The sequence below is a fragment of the Scaptodrosophila lebanonensis genome, unplaced genomic scaffold, assembly GCF_003285725.1.
Source record: "Scaptodrosophila lebanonensis strain 11010-0011.00,11010-0021.00 unplaced genomic scaffold, SlebRS2 tig00000043-arrow-pilon, whole genome shotgun sequence".
Classification (NCBI taxonomy): domain Eukaryota; kingdom Metazoa; phylum Arthropoda; class Insecta; order Diptera; family Drosophilidae; genus Scaptodrosophila; species Scaptodrosophila lebanonensis.
Window position 1 is genome coordinate 9,301,711 of NW_022060545.1, and position 20,045 is coordinate 9,321,755.

General features: G+C 39.6%; 3 protein-coding genes across 3 annotated transcripts; 1 reads left to right on the forward strand and 2 right to left on the reverse strand.

Annotated features, from left to right (window-relative positions):
* The first annotated feature begins 3,339 nt into the window (after positions 1-3,339).
* Positions 3,340-4,714, forward strand: LOC115622944. The gene is made up of 3 exons (XM_030517075.1): positions 3,340-3,564; positions 3,658-4,263; positions 4,319-4,714. The coding sequence occupies exons 1-3, from the start codon at positions 3,400-3,402 to the stop codon at positions 4,547-4,549; spliced, it is 1,002 nt and encodes a 333-aa protein (XP_030372935.1). The 5' UTR covers positions 3,340-3,399; the 3' UTR covers positions 4,550-4,714.
* A 2,372-nt stretch (positions 4,715-7,086) lies between these two features.
* On the reverse strand, positions 7,087-9,683 carry LOC115622406 (T-box transcription factor TBX6). The gene is made up of 5 exons (XM_030516338.1): positions 9,593-9,683; positions 9,371-9,521; positions 8,905-9,172; positions 7,924-8,061; positions 7,087-7,713 (listed from the first exon to the last, which is right to left on the reverse strand). Exons 1-5 carry the CDS (start codon positions 9,681-9,683, stop codon positions 7,087-7,089), a joined length of 1,275 nt encoding a protein of 424 aa, XP_030372198.1.
* Positions 9,684-14,392: 4,709 nt separating this feature from the next.
* LOC115622444 (ubiquitin-protein ligase E3B) lies at positions 14,393-19,595 on the reverse strand. Its single transcript, XM_030516385.1, has 8 exons — positions 19,215-19,595; positions 18,650-19,145; positions 18,206-18,586; positions 17,510-18,138; positions 17,329-17,447; positions 16,511-16,849; positions 15,610-16,448; positions 14,393-15,128 (listed from the first exon to the last, which is right to left on the reverse strand). The coding sequence occupies exons 1-8, from the start codon at positions 19,382-19,384 to the stop codon at positions 14,844-14,846; spliced, it is 3,258 nt and encodes a 1,085-aa protein (XP_030372245.1). The 5' UTR covers positions 19,385-19,595; the 3' UTR covers positions 14,393-14,843.
* Between the last annotated feature and the right edge of the window lie 450 nt (positions 19,596-20,045).

A 20,045-nucleotide genomic window follows, 5' to 3' on the forward strand; every position in this document is an offset into this window, starting at 1 on the left:
ACGACGACGACGACGTCGACCGCAGCTACAGCAGCAAAAACAAACAACCATTTCAATTTAACAGCAAATCGATTTGAAATTGTTGCCAACGTTCTCGTTGTTGTTGTTCTTGTTGCTATAGTCTCTGGTCGCTAGGGATCTGCGGTTTTATAGCTCACCAAACGGGTGACAGATGTCGACTATGTGTGTGTTGACAGGCGCAAGGTTGTTGCAAGTAAGTGCATCGAATGCCTCATTAAATGCTGCGGCTGACAATTGCCTTGGCAGATGGTGCAGGTTCAGACACCGTACGCTCCCCTTTCCCTTCGCTCCCTTCGCTCCCTTCCACTCATTCCATGTGTCTAATTAATGCATCTCGCTGTTGGTTTTTACGCTCAAAGCCGCGACAGCCATTTACTCGTACTCTTTGTATGGAGGCACCATGAAATTAGATACACTTTGTCGTGCAACATTTTTTGTCTATTGTGTAAACAACTACAATTTTTGGAGGGCGACCCCTAAATGTATGTAGTAATTTCTTAAACGAAAGTTAATTAGTAACTTTGTGTACCACTGAGTGTAGTCGAATAGATGTGGGCGTCGCCATAGGAAGTGCTAATGAGTTATAAGACGTTGCACGCGTGGCTGCCAATCCACTAAACTAACTTCACATTTTAAAGTATGCACGCAAAATGTCGTAATAAATACAATTAATAAACTTACACAACTCTAGTATTTGTGTTTTTAATAACTTACTTAAGAATTTTTGATACCAAATACGATGTGTCTATCCTCAGACAAAATCATCTGGATACCCGAACGACATAACTTTCCGATTAAAAGTATTGTACAATTTTTGTTGCTATTCGTTGTTACTAAAACATTATAAATAGTATATTTTTCTTGGCTAACTCTACTCTCCCTAAATGATTAACCTAATGCCTGAAAACTAAGAACAATAGCTTCAAAACAACCCTAGGACATGATCATGAACTTAAAGTTTAAACTTGTGTTTGAATATTGTAAGATCTGGTAAGAAATTGAAAGTTATTCTAATATCATTTCACAGCTAATGACATTCCTTTAATTTAAATTATGCTTTGGGATATTCTTGATATAAATAAAAACTTGGCAAATATTTTATAATTTCTTATCTTCAAAACTCATCAATCTCGACTGTAATACAATAATAATTTATAACAATTTATGGTTAAGTCTGTGTAGGACACACATTTGGAATGCAAAGTATAATAATGTAGAGACGACCACCAACTCGTATAACTGAATTTTTGCTCAATTTTAGATCTATTTTTGTCCATAGTTCAATGTGACGACGTGGGCACGGTTGAAGAGCAAAGATTCAAGTATTCGCGAACGCCATATGCACTTGACGTACGTACGTATGGGTATTATTTGGCATTGGCCAAAAACCACAGAAATCGTGATCAGCTCTAGCAGGCCAAATAGGTAAAATAGGTAATTAGTGTGACGACGACATGACGGCGCGTGCAGCACGCCTAAGCCAAGCCCAAAACTGTCCGGGCGACTGGCTGAACAGCTGCGGTCGGTGAAAGAGTCGCGTCCGAAATTTCCGCGTTTTGATTCATTCAAAGGATTTAGGAGCAGCAAATGCTGCGCAGGAAACATAAATCCGTCGGAGTGAGTTCGTAGCAGGCCAACTTTGATATGTACATGTGTAGTCCTATGTACATATGTATGTGTGTAGCTGCCTGGCGTTAAGCAAACAGAGACTCGGACAATGATAGACAAGTGAACAAAGCGCTGGTACTTGAGTTTTTATTGTGTTTCACATGCAAATATGTATACCGTACAGCACAAACTATGCAGAATGCAACAAAGCGTGGCACAACTCAAAGAACAGGGTAGCCGGAACAATGCATCTCGTGTCGCCGGTGCCAAGCCATAAAATGCAACCGACCGTCTGACCAAGACACTATACATCGTATATTTCTATACGCGTTTTGTCTGTCTGTATGTATTTGTGTGGTTTAAGGCGGAGTTGCCGAAGTCCAGGGTTTTAAACTAGAGCACTAGAACACCACTAAGCACGGTGGAAGCAGTTTATGCAAATGGGCTCATATGGGTTGTGAGGGACGACTATGGGACTGGACAATTAACAAAGCGTGTAATTTTTCAAACGTATCGTGTGAACAATGGCACAAACAATTACAGGATAATGAAAATCACCCACACACGCAGAATGCAAATAATGGAGGATGGTAACAGTACTTACCATGTTGCTAATTCCTGCATACATACACACATACATGTATGTATATGTACTAGAGATGGGCACGGGCCGGCTATTTTCGGCCCGACACGACACGGCCACGAAATTAACTTTTAGAAACACGCACGCGCACGCACGACGAAAATTTTTCTTAACACGGCCCAACACGAACTTTTTATATATTAAATATAAAAATTAAAAAAAAAATATATATATATATATAAACATTACACATTTTTATTCAGAAAGATTATCTTATCAATATTTGAGCTAAGATGCCGAGTACGTCGCTCATTTAAAATATGTCCAGAAGTGGAAAAAACTCGTTCGCTTGTTGCAGAGCTGACAGGGATATTGAGTATATGCCTTGATAATTGCCGTAGCATTTTACATTTTGTTGTTTTTTTCCAGAATGTTAGCACACAAATTCTTGGATCAACTACACTACTTATATAGTCATCTATTTCAATATCCATTCTTGACCTGTCCAATTTAATTTTTTTTTGAATTATTAGTGTCCAAAAATTCAGAAAAGTCGTGTTGACTATTGGGTGCTTCGTTTTCTGATTTTAGTGTTCTTTCGTGTTTCCTCGTGCGTGTTTTGTCGTGCCTTTTTGGCTCAACACGAACACGCACGGCCACGCACGAAATCGGAATTTACAACACGAACACGCGGGCCCACGCGTGGCACGAAGTGCCACGACAAAAAACACGGCCCGTGCCCAACTCTAATATGTACTCGTTTGTATGCATGTGTGTATAAATGCACTGGTATGTCGAAATACAGTTGAAGCAATTAAAAGGCAAAAGCAACAACAAACACAATGGCGGTTGGCCAAAATTCGACCTGTTCATTGTATTGTTTTTACAACTCTATTGAGTGCAAAATTGTGCGATCAAAGCTGGTAGGATCAGATACTTTTGAAAAACACACACACACACGCGGCACACTTACTCCTACCACCTTTGATTAAAATTTGGAGGGCACTGCCAGATAAAACGATGGTTGATCCATTGTGAATGCATTCTTCTCCTGTCCCCCCATCGATAACGAACATCGATTGCAATTGCTTGTTGCAGGCTTTTGCCATCACTACGAATTAAAATACGAAAAAGAGCGCGAGGTATTTGCGATATTGTACGCCAATTGCGTATTACTATTACTTAAAATGGAGTCTCCAGAAATCGAATGCGATGATACTCGTGACGACGACAACGATTCCTTTCACTCCTTTGTTCAAAGCTTAAGCCCGGAAGGCTCATGTAATTCACTACATGATGACGGCTACGAGTTCGACATGGACATCACAAACGAAGTGGAGGAAGACGAGGGTGTAAGTACATATACACATTCATATCAACAAATATATTATTTAGTTAACTTAAAATTAATTCTAAATTACACATTTATATTTTTTTAAATTAAGGAAAATTACTGCAAGGATGTGGCAGAAAAAGTTGAGCCAGAGCCTATTAAATTGGAAGCAAAGACCGATGATGTCATGATAGAGAAACCATCTAAATCTTCCAGCCCTGACTCTGAGATACACCATGACGAAACTGCTACCGTGGAACTTAAAGCGTACAAAGATCAGCTGGTTCTTAGCAAAGCTGAAAAGAAATTGGATAAGTCTTCATCCAACCCTTTGGTCAACAAATTTTTCACCCAAGCTCCACGACATTCGCCAATGAAGAATGACTCGGTCACAAATAACTTACAAGAGCTATCTGATGATTTATTTGATATGAGTCTTGTGGCTCAAAAGCCAACAACTTTGAAGCGCGATGCCATGCAGAAGTATGCCTTCACCGAAATGTGGATTGGTTCTCAGCAGAAACGCTCACCAATACAAGACTTTGCCACTGCCATGGATACATATTTTCACAACGCCAACCCTACCCGGTTTGACAATCGGACGCGTAGCGATGAGGAAGGGAGCTCAAATATGTATGAAGCATTTGCCACTGCCGAGGAACCAAAGCTATTTGATGAGCCAACACGCGAAGAGAAGCAAAACATAGCCAAGACAAATGTAAGTCAGTGTATATATAAACATAGGGCAAATATATGAATATTAGGAATTACAGTCAAGCGCTGATGAATCGAATGGCTCGCCGATTTTTGCTCAAAAGGAAGAGCCATATGTCTCGCCCTTCGATGATATGCCTCCGATGCCACCAGTGAAACTGATTGAGAGTAACAAGAAGAGAGTCATTACTGTGCCAGCCGGCTTCGATTTGATGAATCTTAACAAATACAAGGATCCTAATCATTGGCATATTCGTTCTACCACACGCAACACTGAAAATGTTGACTAATAATAATAATAAGTTTCCTTGTCAATTAGTTGTATGCCAATTGATCAACATCAGGTATGATGATTTGAAATGAACACTTTTCGTTACTTTGCTTTCTTCATTACCATTACCAAGAGTAGCTATGAAAAATAAAACTAATTTTGAATTTTGACAATTCCCAAACAATTAAAGCGCCTAACATAGCCATCTGTCAGGAACTGTATCGAAGACATAATATCGCCAACGTTGTCGTCGTCGTCGTCGATGTCAATGTCTTCTAAGAGCAGCGGGTCGCATACTCCAAATCCAAATGATTTCATTGTTTGAGCTGCCGATAAAATTGTCGCCAGCGCCAGTGAAAATGTTGCCCGTGACTTTGATTTTGGCCGCCACAACATTAATTTCCAAAGAAATTACACATACTATACGTATATGAAAGAGAGTATACAAAAAGCGGCAACATGCAGTCATGGGACAAAAACTTGCGCTTATCTGCATTCAAAGATCTCAGCCAGCCAACGAAGACGGCGCGCTCATTTGACTTTGACATGCGAGAAGCGTTTGCGAACTGGTTGTTCTGTTCGTTCGTTCTCTCTGGTGGCGGCCGTGTATCCCGAATACTCCAAATGAGAATTCAATAAATTTTAGCAAAAAGCCAAAAGCGGCGGCAACAACAACAACATCAACAACAAAAACACAATGGCTTAATGCGGATTGGAGCGACGTCGTTAGTCTTTTGGCGACGTTTAACATGAATATGCAGTGTTGCTAATGTGGAGCCCATAAACACTTCCAGCGGCAACATGAAATGAGCAACAGATGTTGCCCCAAAACAGGTTGCTTTTACAAACATACACAACATACATATGTACATACATGTGCAGAGGTATACTACTACGTGTGTGGGGGAATTAACAATTGCTTCTTAACGCGAATTGAAATGAAATGCCACCAGAGTTGTTTTGCAATTGGACCAGTAATTGCTGTAGTTGTTGTTGTTGCTGCTGCTGTTGGCTCTCTCACTGGCTAACACTTGCATCAAAGTGGATGCCGCCAATCGGTGGCGCTACATTTCCGTTGGCCACTTGATAAGCCAAAGCCACCAAACGAGCCGCATGTGTGAGACTCGGCTGAATGTGGCCTCCTGGACAACAATTGCATGTAAGCAGTTACAACTACAATGTGAAAACATCAATTACATTTGCTTACTAAGCTGCTTGGCAGGATTTTGAATCTTTCGTTTTTTTTTTTGGTGGTTGTTGTTGTGGTTACTCCTTACTTATTGTTGTTGCTTGCGGTCGCGTTCAATCGGCGCATTTGAGTTGGCGCCAGCGTTTAAGATGCGGCTTGCTCTGATCTGTTGATAAGCCTTCTCGTTGTCGACGTTGATACTGTGTTATTGTTGTTGTTGTTATCGTCGCCATAGTTGCCAATGGAGGCAGGTAAGCTCCGAGAACATGCGCATACTCTCTGGGTGAGTTGGGCATGCGTTTATGGGTGAGCGAAGCGCATTTTGCGTGCGGCACATCGAACAGGTTTTGTTTTTAATGCTCTGCATAAAGTGGAGCTTTGAAATGCTGTGAGAAATTTGAACGGGCCAATAATGCGAGTAGAAGAAGTTTGTCCTGACTTGCTGACTGATTGATAATCAGCTATGAAGCTGAAATTTGGACACAAATGTCCTCCAACATTTTTAAACGTAATCCCTATGTTTCATCCGATCGACCTCAAACTGATTTAGACATTCTGACGGTTTTAATATATGTATGTATAGTATGAAAAAGTTATAGAAAACTGTTGTATACCCTGTACCCAAAGGGCAGCTAAGATTATATACTTGTATGTACTTATTAGAAATTTAAATGCATTGCAGCTCCCCACATCTTAGATACTTTTTGTCCAAATACTAGATAGCTGAATGATTAAGGCAGTTACAAAAAACTTCAATGGATTTTACTTCTTTTTTTTTTAAATGTTTGTAAAAAAGCACAAATGTTCGGTTAAAAGGGAAATAAAATCAAATCATTTGTTAGCTCCAAATATAAGCCTCTTGTATGCCTAGTTATGAGTTTTTCATGTTGGGTTCCAATTTTTTATATCTGTTTTTTTTATTGTCACTAGAGTTTTCTTCGACTCTTTTATTTATCTTAGTAATATATTGTGAAGAGTAAAATTTCGTATTTAAATATAAGAGAGAAACAAACATCCAAGAGTTTGTTTTTATAAAGTAATATGACTTTATAAGTTGCCAACCTTTCCATTCGAGCATATCACATATCGCATAACCCCACGTTCAGCTATAAGTCAATGCCAATAATTCTTATAAAAATTCCAAGAGATTTTATTTGCGGACATTAAAATGCCAAGACAATGAATTCATTACGAAATCATTTAAACAATTAAAATTGCATAATAAATAAATACTGGCCGTAAATACCTGGAAATCCTAATTAACTGCAAAATATCACAATTGAACTTAAAGGCTACTAAACGCTAATTAAATTACAAAAAGGCACTATTGGACGCAACGGCAATGGATGGGAGCGGGATGCTCGCGACTAAGCCGAGACGGTACTTCCTAATATGTCCGAGATGCTGAAGCTGCTCCGTTTGGGTGCAGCGGCGGGCACGGGGGTGCTGGCCACAATCTCGGGCGCATTCGTTGTTGTACTGACCACATCGACAAAGCCATCGTCGGCTTCGGTATCGGCCAAACTGGATGCAGACGATGACAAAGACTCGCCATCGTCGTGCGCATATGAGGCTGGCGATGGCGGCGTGTAGGCCCAACTTGGATAGCTGGCGATGTGTCTGGCATAATCAATGGGCATGGCTGGCATGGCGGATTGAGACGAGGCCGACGGAGGTGGAGGCGGTGGTGGCAGATAGAAATTGGCCTCCAGTGTATCCAGCAGATAATGGCGCTGCATAAGGCCCGAAGCAACCGGCTGTGGCAGCTCCTCAATAATGGTGCGCAGACGCTTCGCCGACGGCTCCAGCTCAATGCCAACTGGCGAAGAGGATGACGATGATGATGATGATGACGAGGAGGTCGATGAAGTCGACCTGGGTGGTGGTGGTGGTGGTGAATCGCTCAGCTTGCGCTTGCAACGCGATTGTCCAGACTCACGAAAGCCCTTAGCAAATGGATTATTGTCGATCTTCAGCTTCGTAATGCGATCGTTCTGCGAAAACGGAAGAACAAAATTGAGTTTTGGAAAGATATTGTGCTACCACTTGAATGGCTTGAATGACTTGACAGCTTCTGGCACTCGACCCGACTCTGTGACTGCAGCTAATTGGCAGTTGGCGGCTTGGTAGACGACGCCTTGAAGTACCACAGACATTCTCTATGCCGCAATATATATATGTATGTACATGTATGTTCTACACACCTGATAAGCAGTGACGGCTATAAATTCCGTTTCCGGAAAAACGAAGGCCTGTTGCGGGGCCCAGGGTATCTGTGGCAGATCAGCGGTGCGTATGACATGCAGACGCGGCTGATATTTGTGCATGCTGGCCAACACAATCTACAAAGATAGGATGAAATTATGATTTAGTAAAGGAAATTAATCGATCAGTTTATAAAAATATGTGAATCATAACAACGGTCAGACAAGCAAATAATTTGCAGTGCAATTCAGGCTTACTAACAAGTAATCTTTGAAAACTAGAATATAATTGAAAATAGAATTCCCGTCTTCATTGGATTAAGATTCGACACACATAGGCTTAATAGAGTATGATTAGAAGTGGGTGAATAGAAAAAGCTGAGAAAAAACCATTCCCTCAATTTGTATATGGATATTTAAAAAAAAAGAGAGCATTTTTCCTGAGAAGAATTTATTTTAAAGGTGGAGAAATAATTTGCAGATAATTTGTTCAAAAATTTCTCAAGATTAGCTCGTGAAAAGTAAATTTTTAAGTTAGAACACAAATTCAACTGATTTAGTTTAATGATTAAATCTATGGAATTCTTAAAGAATTTAATGAATTTGTGTGCAGATAATTTGCCTGTCTGACCGCAGCCAAAATATTTTTTACCCTCTTAATCATTGCTTAATGTTCAGTTGAATTGTCTTTAAAAACTGCTGCTCGTTCCCCTCAAGATAAGGGAGTGAGGCCTTATACTATATGTCTATATTTTTCACTATTATTTAGGTGGGACTGTGGGGTTTTTCTGCGCGTCTAGTTCCCCACAGTAAACAAATATTTTAAGGTGTTTATATGAATCGAAGGCATACATATGTATGTAGAAATTTTCGTAAGATTATTCACACATATAGCCTCACCTAAATATCAAGTAAGGTTGACTTTATTCATGTGGTTATAAACCACTCTTAATACTATATAAATATTTTGGTAATACTCACATGTCCATTACTATCCAGCGTATTATTGGTCAACTTCACTTTGCTGAAGAGCAGTGGTTGTGTCTGCCAATGCTTGCCCGTTGCTGGACTATCCGGATGTAGATACATGCGTTGTGGACTTTGTGGTTCGGCACCACCAGCGGGCACCCATTGGGATCCCGAGAATTTGTAACGGCAATCACCAATGGGCACCATTTCCAAGAGTACGCAATAGCTTGCATCCTCGTCCAGACCGTTCAGGGAAACGCGCATGGAGGGAAACATGCGTCTGTAAAAGTTAGTTGGGCCATAAACCGAAAGAGTTATCAGGTTGTCTTATCTGCAGAGCATTCTTTGTCTTTGTCGTATTGTCTTGTATAGTATACTATAGAATAGTACTTATGTCGGCCAGCCAGATAAGCGCCGACAGATATACAAAATAAACTGATAAATACATGCTGCAATGCATTCGAAAACCACCACCTACCTGCCACACTTGGTGATGATCATTTCGGTGCCAATTTGATGGAACTGCTGCCAGAGCTCATTGTTCTCCAGCTTTGCCTCCACACCGTGCAGCGGTGGATGTGGGGGCACAAAATGATGCCCAAAGCCTGGCAGGAGGCCGCAGAGTGGATCTGGAAATGGAAATGGAGTCGAAAATGGTTAAGTGCCGTCGGCATATCGCAGCCTAGATCGGTTGACTTACCTGGCAATCGTTGCATAATCTGCTGCCGATATATCTCATGGGCGATTTGTTGCTGCATGCGCAGATCGGCGATGTTTGGCATAGCCAACATTCTATATATGACAATTGGGCAGTAATTTGTAGAAACGAACTCTATTTACGAAACTAATGGCACCTTATCTTTGACTTTAATGTTTTTTTTTTTTTTTCAATTTTATATTTTGCGCTCGACGAACCGCTCCGCACGCTGTTCAGACTACAACTGTTTCGCTCTCCAGCGACGCTCTTAATAATTCGATTCTACCAGAATCCGGTCGGTTGGCTTCCCTGTGCCTCAGGTAGTCTCGTTTTCACACAAAAGAGACCTGTTTGCATAAGAGCTCAAGTGGTTTTCCAGCAGTGGTGGTTGTAGTGGCCCTGGTGGTTGTGCTGTGGTGTGCGTGCCTCTTATCTGCAGTGCTGGTATTGGCTGAAACCAAAGATCTTTGATGTTGCTGGTGTGTGTGTTCCGTGGTCTCGCTCTAGCAATTGATAGCGCCATTTTGGTTGGCTTGTGGCATACTTTGGAGTACGTGGTGGGGGCTCAACGATAGGAGCCCATAATTTTCCTAATCGATCAATTATGGACTGCTTTTGGAGCTCTCAATTGAGAAATTTCAACATTATGGTATGTGATGCCATAATTGAAATAATTCCAGATGAGATTGCTGGGCTTACAAAAAATATATGTTTGCCATATGACTATTCTAAAATTCTATATTGAAACATATTCGATTTCAATGACCTGATTCAAGTTCCGTACAAAGTACTTTAAGAACACTCCCTATATAATTCTGTAGTAAATACAAGTAGTGGAATCATCCAATAACTAAGTGTAGTTAGCAATACTGTTTAGTTTTGGAGCATTGTAGGTTCGGTTTGAAAACGCAGAATTTATTTTTACCTATTTTAGTTAGTTTTCTTTCAAATAATTTAATAATTTCCCACACAACCCTTGCTTAAAACGTTAGGGTTTGTTTATTCCTTATGTGGATACTATATTCAGACCCATATCGGCTTCCAACCACAAGAATAAGTTGTACGGAAAGTTTGGAAACTATTTAAACTTGTTTTAAGAAGTCCTCTAAAATTATTAGGTTTCCAACTAAACCAAAAATACACGTTCAAATTATGATATTCAATTACACTAGTTGACAAAATATTGTAACTAGAAAGGTGTTTGCCAATTTTTATACCCTGTACCCGTAGGGTAAAAAGGGTATATTAGGTTTGTGCAAAGTATGTAACATACAGAAGGAAGCATCTCCGACCCCATAAAGTATATATATTCTTGATCAGCATGACGAGAGAAATCGATCTAGACATGTCCGTCCGTCTGTCCGTCCGTCCGTCTGTCCGTCTGGATGAACGCAAGGATCTCAGAAACTATAAAAGCTAGAATAACCAAAGTTGGCATCCAGATTCTCCTAGGTCCGAGTAAGGACGAGTTTATTTTATTTTTTGGAATTTTCCCCCCCTTCCCCCGCTACAGAATTTCGTCAATAGCGTCCACATTTCAAATGCTACCTAAACCAAACTTTGCACACATAATTTATATATAATTGTCTACTGTTGTATCAAATTTTATTCAATTCGATCAATTCTAAGAAAGGTTATTAGCAAAACAAATTCTCGCCAGTACAACCCCCCGAAACTGCAGCAACAAGTTCGCTCTTCTTCTTCCTCTTTTTGCTGCTGCTATGGGCGCATATAACTCAGTGACGGAAGTTTACCTGGGTACAGGGTATTACACTGTCGGGCTTGCTCGACTGTAGCGTTCTCTCTTGTTAAACTTCTCTCTACCCTAACTATAATTCCGTATTTAGATTAAATTAGATATGGTTATACTATAAGTAGTATTACAGTGACTTGCAATTGATTATAAAAAATATGTATGTGTATAACTCAATTAAAATACTAAACTAGTCAATAATAATTAAAATCTAGTTGCTAGCTGATGTTAAAAATATAAAAAGAAATTACGTAAATTTTAAATGTGAAAATGATTAGCGATTAAGTTTTTAGTTATGAATAGACTCCTATTATACAGAATTAAATATGGTTTTTATATCTTTATTGGGCATATAAATTGGTTTTTATGAAATCAAATCAATATACATACATACAAGTACATAGCTCTCTCAGTCCCTGCAACTGTTCGAAAGAATGAATATCTAGGTCTTCTAAGCCATAACAGCTAGTGCCACCAAACTTGGCATTTAGACTTGTCTTATCTATATACAGATCAAGGTTATTACAATGCTTTTATAGATAATGCCAATATAAAGCTGCTATAGATATTTGAGGTGTAATAACAATACAATATTGCAAAGAAATTTTGTGTTTATAATATAATATACCTATGCATATACGAGAATGTTTTGGAATCGATATATCGTAATATCATGATTATATTTTAAAAAAAATAAAATCTTTGTTAATGCATTTGCCATCCGTTATGAGCCTTCGATCCATTTAAATAACTTTTAGGTAGCTAACCATCTGTCCAAGGGATTGTTGCTATTTATCTGAAAACATCAGCATACCGTTTGATAAGTTAGAAAATCCTTTAGCTAGCGTACGGTTGGAAAACATGAAAAGGAGATCCGACCGATAAGTTAACTGCAATCAAACGTTAAACGGTAAATGGGCACCACAAATTGTAACAGGACGAGAAGAGGAGGAGAAGGAGAAGGACACACATCAAACTGGCGCCAATCAACTGCCGCCTGGCCACTTGACAGACTCAGACCTCGATGTTGACTCACATACTACTTATAGTTTACACTTGTTGCCTTCGATCTGCCACTTGTGGCAGGCAGGAGCAGAAGCAGGACGCACCGTTGGCGGCACTGTCGGCAAAAATTCACAGGCGGCAAGTCATAAAATGTCATCACACTTTGTGTCGCACTCTGCTGATGCTGGGCTGCTGTAGCATGTTGGGAATGGGAACAATGGATTGGACACAAAACAGATCGTATAAATGTGCATTTTATGGCCTGTCCCTCTGTCCCTCTCCCTGTCTCGTCAGCATGCGGTGCGGGTGCGGATGAAGCAGCGCCTCCGTTCCCATCATGCCTATTTCGAACAGAGACTATGCAGTTTAGAAAATTATTGTTATGATTATTGTCTGTTTGTGTGGTGCGGACGCTTTATTGTTGTTGTTGGCCGGCATCGTTTAGACTGCGATTTAGACAAACCGCACCCACTTGGGGGTAATTGAAATCGAAACCAAAGACGCAGACGAAAACTCTTCGTATTCTTTGTTCGTTAGCTGAACATTGTCTGCAAATTCTTAGGGCATTACTCAGCCATTCGTTGGCATTTCCGGTAATTTGACTAGCTTTGCATAAAGTCTGCGCAACATTTCCGCTAAGTGCACAATCTGCTCGTACTCGTATAGCCCGAAATTCGATTGAATGCCTGAGTCATTGCAATTAGCGTTTGGGTCTAAGCGTCGTCCAGACGGGGATTTGTGCGCCTGCGCACAACACCGTGCCTGTCATTAGCGCGTGCGCGTCACATTTTCATTCATTGCCTGCACTGGAAAGTCCCGGGAAATTCTTCCCTTTTTCTCTCTTGGTAATGTTAATGACTGGCTTGTAATTTGTTTGTTATCTTTGGCAATACGCTTACTTAGGCTGCCGTGTGGCTGCTTAAAACAACAACAATAAGTGACATTATTCCGCATATGAATCAGACATATCCATAGATTTATTATTGCTGCACTCGCATATTTATCTTCAACATTCTTTCTTGTTTGGCTTAGACAACACGTCGGTAACATGTTTACAGGCTTTACATTATATATATATTTACAAATTAGGGACCGGAAATTATGAATATTGGTCAAACACATCGGTTCAGTTAGACAATTTTTAAAGATAGATTAAAGCAGTGTTCTACGTGCAAAATTATTCAAATTTTACAATAAGGAGCATGTTTTTTATAAACAATATTCAAACAACTTTTAGGTTAGACAGTTTTTTTTTTAATAAAATAAAATAATAAAAGAACTTTTGATTACATTTTTTGTAACTCATTTTTTAACTTGGAAAATTGCACTGCAGTTTTTTCAAATTCCTTGCTTGGGTTTTTAAACTTAAGAGTTTATTTTCTTAATTACAAAAATATTTCCATTATATTTAATAACAAATTGATTCGATTTTCATCAATCGACGATGGACGGTGAATAAAACAAAGTTGAAGTTCAAAATTAAATACTCAAAATTGTATCTAGTGATGAGTTTTTAACATTTTGTTTTGACTTAGAAAAACGCACTGGAATGAATTGTTTGTTTTGAATTCATATTTTAAAAATAATAATAGTCTAAATTGAATCATCATCAAACCGCCAATTTTAATAAAAGAGCCATATTGCCGGAAAGAATTTTCTCGGTTAAAAAGTTAAAGTTAAAGTATAAAATAAGTTTCAACTCAACAAAAAGTGTTTTCTCAATATTTCCATTTCACCTATTAAATCACTCATAACATTGCATTCGATTTGAGAGTTCAAATAATACTTGGAAGTTTTTTTTAACACCGTCAATCGAAAAAGAATTTGTATATAATAATATATTTGTATACAAAATATAATAATATATAATAAATGAGAACAGTTATTATTATTTGTAAATAAATATTATAGGAAGTTGGAATCTCCTTTTTCATTTCTTAATTCTCGTTTTTAAATCATTTAACTATTATAAAGGTCCCAGATCATTTTACTATTATTTTACAAAACACTTGCATATTACACAAATTTTTTTAATTATTCGACGTGCTACTCTTTTTATTGGTTTTTAGTTTATTTTCTTGAATTAGTTTATCACAGCTATATATTATTAAGTTAAATATTATTATACATTGATTTGTTTTTATGGATTTGGCGAATTGTTTGAGTTTGCTAAGAATTATTAACTAAATTTTTTTAGTGCATAACTCACGCAATGCCGCAAAATAGTTCGCCTACATTTGAAATTTATAATATAAAAAGCTTTTGCAATACACTTAAAAGTAATGTTTACCTAACATCAACTAAAAAATCAATTTCCACTTAGAAAATATACACACATACATATTCTTTAATTATATGTTATTGTTGAGCTGCCAGATGCACCATGAAAAATGTGTTAAATATCAGCAAACTTGCAAGCTCATCCACAATATAGAGAAATGACATCGAAAGCAAAAAAAAAAAAATGTTTATGCGATATGTGCCGTCCACGAAAGCTTAGGATAGCTCGAAACCAGTATTGCTGCTGACTGCATAGCGCAGTTTATCGCGCAGCGTCGACTTCTTCTGATAGTTGGGCAGCTTCAGCAAATTAAAGCAGGTGGATGAGGTGGGCAAACGATTAAGGGGATCCTTTTTGCGTATGGTAAAGAAACCGCGTATCACACTGCCTATGGTATCGCCCGTGTCCTCATCATCGCCCACCTCCACGCAGCGTATGGAAAATGGAGGCTCCAAATGCGCAAATCCCAAAAGCGGCGGCTTCGAGCAGCTCGTCACAAACTGGAATAAAGGTGAAGAGAAAATTATAATTTTGAAGCTCAAATTCCAGTTATTAATTATTAGATAATATTTGAAAAATATTTTTTAAAACTTTCCATCAAAAAAGTAAGAGTCTAGAATACAGTCTTTCAAAAGTGTTATATTTTGTTGTAATTGGTCATCAAACACTCGAGATTTCTACTATTTTCATTGAACATTCTATGACATTTTCTTAAAACATCAGAATATAGTGACTCGTAAAAAACCATAAAGCCAAAAGATCATGACTATATCGATTTGATCCCTGATACTAATTATATCGTGTTTGCATTTTGGATAAATCCGAGTATTTTCTTTTAGACAATACCACCATAGATCAACTTTAGTTGAGATAAGAGCTATTGCACAATCAGTCAATGCTCGAAGACTGGTTTGCTTACAAACAGACGGACGGACCAATCAGACTAAAGAGCATAATACAAATTTAAGCACAATTGCTCACCTTTAAGAATAATTTGCGCTCCTCCTCCGTGAAATCCTTAGCTAGAATGTCCCACAGCCAACCAACCACACGATGCGAATCATGAAAGCCTCCATAATACTGTGTGTGCTTGCGCAGATCTCGCAAGTCCAGCGGCGCCGTATCGCCAGATATCAGGCGCTGCAGTTCGGGGGGTGAGAACAAGGACAACCACTCCGGATTCACAATGCTGCGAAATCCGCGATTGAACGCCTGCGTTTGCTCGCGTATTTGGGTGTTCATGTGAAAGTAAGCCATGTAGTGTATGTAGACGAGCTTATTATGATCGGTGACCACGCGTGCCTTGCCGCCCGGATGCAGCTCGTGTGTCACTATCTTGCCCATGACGTCCTGATCCACTGAGAAAGTTAAATTTAAATCAGCCACGTCTTGCTTGTAGTGTTTGATGAACGTCAAGCTGCGATAAAGTTCGTTGTCCAGGGAGGGAAGCTCATCCATGCAGGAGTATAGAGCCTGCTGTGTCTGTCCCAGCAGCTGTGACAGAAAGAACGATGCAAAGGGCACATCGACAACAATTCCTTCATAGACTGCCTTCCCCAACATGCGACCGACAAACTCAAACAGCTGCAAATGGTTATCCTGCACGTAGGAGATGGGCGATGGATATAACCGTTGGTCCGATGTTGTTTTGAACAGATTCAATGATGGATCAAACACTTTTTTGATAGTCTCCTCAAGGAATTCTTTAAAAACGCCATCCTGATCAATACCAGCCTCATGCAGACCCTGCTGATTAATGAAACGTACGCGTATTACGCCTTTTAAAGCGTGCGTCGGCTGCGCGGCTAGTTGTCGATACCCTATAATCATTTGATTTCAATTAGAAAAGAGGTTTTCATTTTTCAATAATCATTTAACTTACCATCCTCCACAATACGGTCTCTATGTATGACAATTAGGGCGGAACGGGGCGATGCGCAAGCGCTCTCCGTAAGACCCATGACAGCCTTTTCGTTCTGCACAAATTTCCGAAAGAGCTTCACTCTATCGTCGTGTGGAATGATATGTGGCATTTTAGCCAACAAGAGCATAGCATTCCGTTTGGCTTTCTCAAGATCATTTATGAAATTGGATGGCTTGACCTCGGGTATTAGCCAGTGATTGGTTGGCGTAAATGGACGTCGGCAGTCACGTCGATAAAGACAAAGTAGTAGCGTATGCAGCGACATAAAGACTGGATTTTGTACAATGTTTTTGGCGCCTGCAAAAGTAAATTTAATAATCCAAATTGATGTCAAAAACAAAAGAGAAGATACATATGTAAAGCAAAGATAAAACTACTTAACTATGTTCACCTGGGAAAATTAAAACCTATTAGAAACTTTACAACAAAACTATTTATAACAGTTAATTGTCGATGTACCCAACCACTAAGCAATTATCAGCTTTTTCCCTAAATTTTCTGTTTATTTGATATACCCACAGAAAATCCTGGGTATTTTGAATATATAACTAGCACACAATAGATGGAAAGGTTTCTTTAATAGATTATCTTTTCTACTGAATGCGAATGAGCGCCCAGCAAAACCATCAGCATATCAAAGATAATGACTAATGACTACAAATGTTCTATAAAGTTTTAAAAATGTCGATAATTGGTCTAAAACATTTAATATGTACTCTAAAACCTAGCATTACTAATTTCTGTGAAAGGTGTGAGAAAACAGCTGTGGAACGTACCCAATATGTTGTCGTTGATTAGCTTATAAAGCATGTTATTGAGAAAATATGTGAGCATGACGTAATCGTTGAGGCGAAAAGGATTCTGCTCGGTGTACATTTCGTATTCGTCCAGAATGCTGCACAAGAAATAGACCCAAGTTACTAATGTTATACGAAATTGTAATTGTTTTTCACTTACGTCACATAATGAGTCATGCAGTCGCAGAATAGCATCAGCATAGCTGTCTGGGGTTTTTGTAACGATGTCTCCCCCTTGAGCATCTCCAGGAAATCCTTCATGCCACAATTCGGACCCAGGGAGGTCAACAACAACCAAATATCGAAAAGCACATTATCGTTGTAACAGATGCCAGTCAATATGTCCAGCTTCATTTGGGAGAGCGTATTGAGTGCTGCGTAGTACATGCCACAGATGCGCGCCACCTGTACCACATCGTTGTTATCGAGCTTGCGCCAGTGATGCTTCGCCTGTTTGCCCGCACTGCCGCCACTGATGAGGTGAGCACCGCGTGTCGAACTGCGCTCTAAAGCGCGACGCAACAAATTGCTAGTCGATGGCTGTGGTGGTGGTTGGAACTCAATGCGTTCATAGTTCTCATTGATCTCCTTTAGCAGATCGCCAAGCAGCAATTTGATGCAACGATGGTCCCACAACATGTGAAATTGTTTCTTAATTAGGGCAACATTTTGATTCTGTGCCGGCTCAGCGCAAGGTGTGTGCCAGCCCAGTAGCTCGTGCCATTGCGTAAAAACGCCTTTGGTGGTTACTGTATTAGGTATCAGCTCTAGCAGCGATGTGGTGGTATCCTAAAATAAACACGTAAAGTTCTGTAAAACCAATGCCTTCTGAAGTTTATCTTTGCTTTTCACTCACAGTTAGTAGTGGGTAGGCCAGCAGCTTAGCCTCGGCCATATTGTCAATGTTAAACATATTTACAATGTTGGCCAAAAAGGCCAACGCAATGGTGCCGGGCATACTAGCCCCGAACTCCTCAAACCATTGAAAATCTTCTGATATGCTGAGCGCTCGCTTAAGCAGCCATATCGATGAGAACTGCTCAATGCATTGTGGCACACTCTGATGCAGATGATAAATAAGCGCCGGAACTGAAAATATCTCGGTGAGGAATTGGGACAAAAGATTGCGGCTAAAGTCGCCATCGATCAGCGGACGCAAGCAGAGCGTTATAATCCCCACCAGGGTCACAGGCTTCACAGTCAATTCCTCACGTGCAGTGCCCCTCAATAGTATGACCTGTTTAATCGTAAAATTTATTTAAATATCCGTCTTCCATATATACATACATCTCCGCCTTACCCGCATTGTTTTATAAAAATTGTGCGTCACTAAATGACCTTGAATATTGCAACAGACCTTTTGCATAGCGGGTTGGAGACGTTCAAATTGAGGATTGCGCAGAATGGCCCAAGACTTGGGCGCTGTAAAGACGATCAGCGTGTGCAGAAATAGGGCAAGCGATATGCTATCGGCATGATTTTCGGGCTTAAGTTCTGTCAAAAACTGCAGACAGTTCGTCAGCAGGAGCTTTATGTGCGCAATCCACGGCAAGCTGCGTTCCTTGTGTAAACAGAGGGCGGCATACGAAAGCTTTGGGTTCTCCACCTCCATGGCTTTGTTCAGATAACGACAAATGCGTTCCAAGCGTTCGCGGGCTCTCCCATCGCTCTTGTCCAATTTGATTTGAGTAAGATAGCGACGAAGCACCGGATAAACCGTAGCAGCCACCAGATCCAGCTCTCTATCATCCTGTTCGGACGTTGGACAACCCACAAATAGTTCATCGAAGTCTTTACTAAAGGGTGCATTCAAATATACAGGTAGGTACATATTATAAAATAGACGGATGATTACAGATACTTACATTATTCGCTTTTGGTATTGGCTACGCGCTACATATTTTTTCAGTGTGGATTGCAACAGAATGGCCGCATTCTCACGACGCTTTTCCAGCGCTCGTTCCTCCCGTGCGGCCTTCGTCTGCTCCAGGAAGCTACCTTTCTGTGATTCAGTTTGAGTGAACATTTTGTGCATGTGTATGTGTGTTTGTTTTGCTTGGTGTGGGTTTCCGTTTCCCTGTATGTTTGTTGCGTGAAAATTTCTTTATGCTGCACTTTTACACACTGTTGTTAACAGCACACACGGAGAATAGTACTCATCTTGAAGCTGTGCAGAGCTTAGTTCATTTTAAATGCACACCAATGACGACTTAATGACTAATTAATTAGTTACTAATTAACTTCAATCTTTACCCAATTTCATTTTTCGTTTGCTTTGATAGGGATGTTGATAATAGAGCTGCAAAATGAATCGATGCAGAATCGATTTAATCGATGTTTAGCATTTTTGTTAAGCATCGATTTTATTTGTTGAGAATCGATTAATCGTGTAAATTTAAATGAACACATTTGTTTCAAGGTGACGCTGAGTGGCTAAGCGGTAAAAGTAAAATTAATAATTGCCAAATAAATCAAAACATTACATTTTCTTTTATATTTTTGATTATATTGGTGTGTTGGTGGCTTGGAGAAGAGGAGGGAAACGGATAAATGGATAAATTTTTGAAATCAGGTAAGAATTTATGCCTCATTTAGTTAAGCAGTGAGGGGCACTCCGACATGTGACATATGTATGTATGTACAAGTATGTATGTATGTACACGTATATTTTATGCGCAAAACTGCACACATTTTTG

Coding starts and splice junctions, on each gene's coding strand:
- LOC115622944 (XM_030517075.1), top strand. CDS start 3,400: ATGGAGTCTCCAGAAATCGAATGCGATGATACTCGTGACGACGACAAC. Junction 3,565..3,657: donor AAGTGGAGGAAGACGAGGGT/GTAAGTACATAT, acceptor TTTTAAATTAAG/GAAAATTACTGCAAGGATGT. Junction 4,264..4,318: donor AAAACATAGCCAAGACAAAT/GTAAGTCAGTGT, acceptor TAGGAATTACAG/TCAAGCGCTGATGAATCGAA.
- LOC115622444 (XM_030516385.1), bottom strand. CDS start 19,384: ATGCACAAAATGTTCACTCAAACTGAATCACAGAAAGGTAGCTTCCTG. Junction 16,850..17,328: donor AATCAACGACAACATATTGG/GTACGTTCCACA, acceptor TTACTTTTGCAG/GCGCCAAAAACATTGTACAA. Junction 16,449..16,510: donor AGACCGTATTGTGGAGGATG/GTAAGTTAAATG, acceptor AAATGATTATAG/GGTATCGACAACTAGCCGCG.
- LOC115622406 (XM_030516338.1), bottom strand. CDS start 9,683: ATGTTGGCTATGCCAAACATCGCCGATCTGCGCATGCAGCAACAAATC. Junction 9,522..9,592: donor GATTATGCAACGATTGCCAG/GTAAGTCAACCG, acceptor TTCCATTTCCAG/ATCCACTCTGCGGCCTCCTG. Junction 9,173..9,370: donor ATCATCACCAAGTGTGGCAG/GTAGGTGGTGGT, acceptor TAACTTTTACAG/ACGCATGTTTCCCTCCATGC.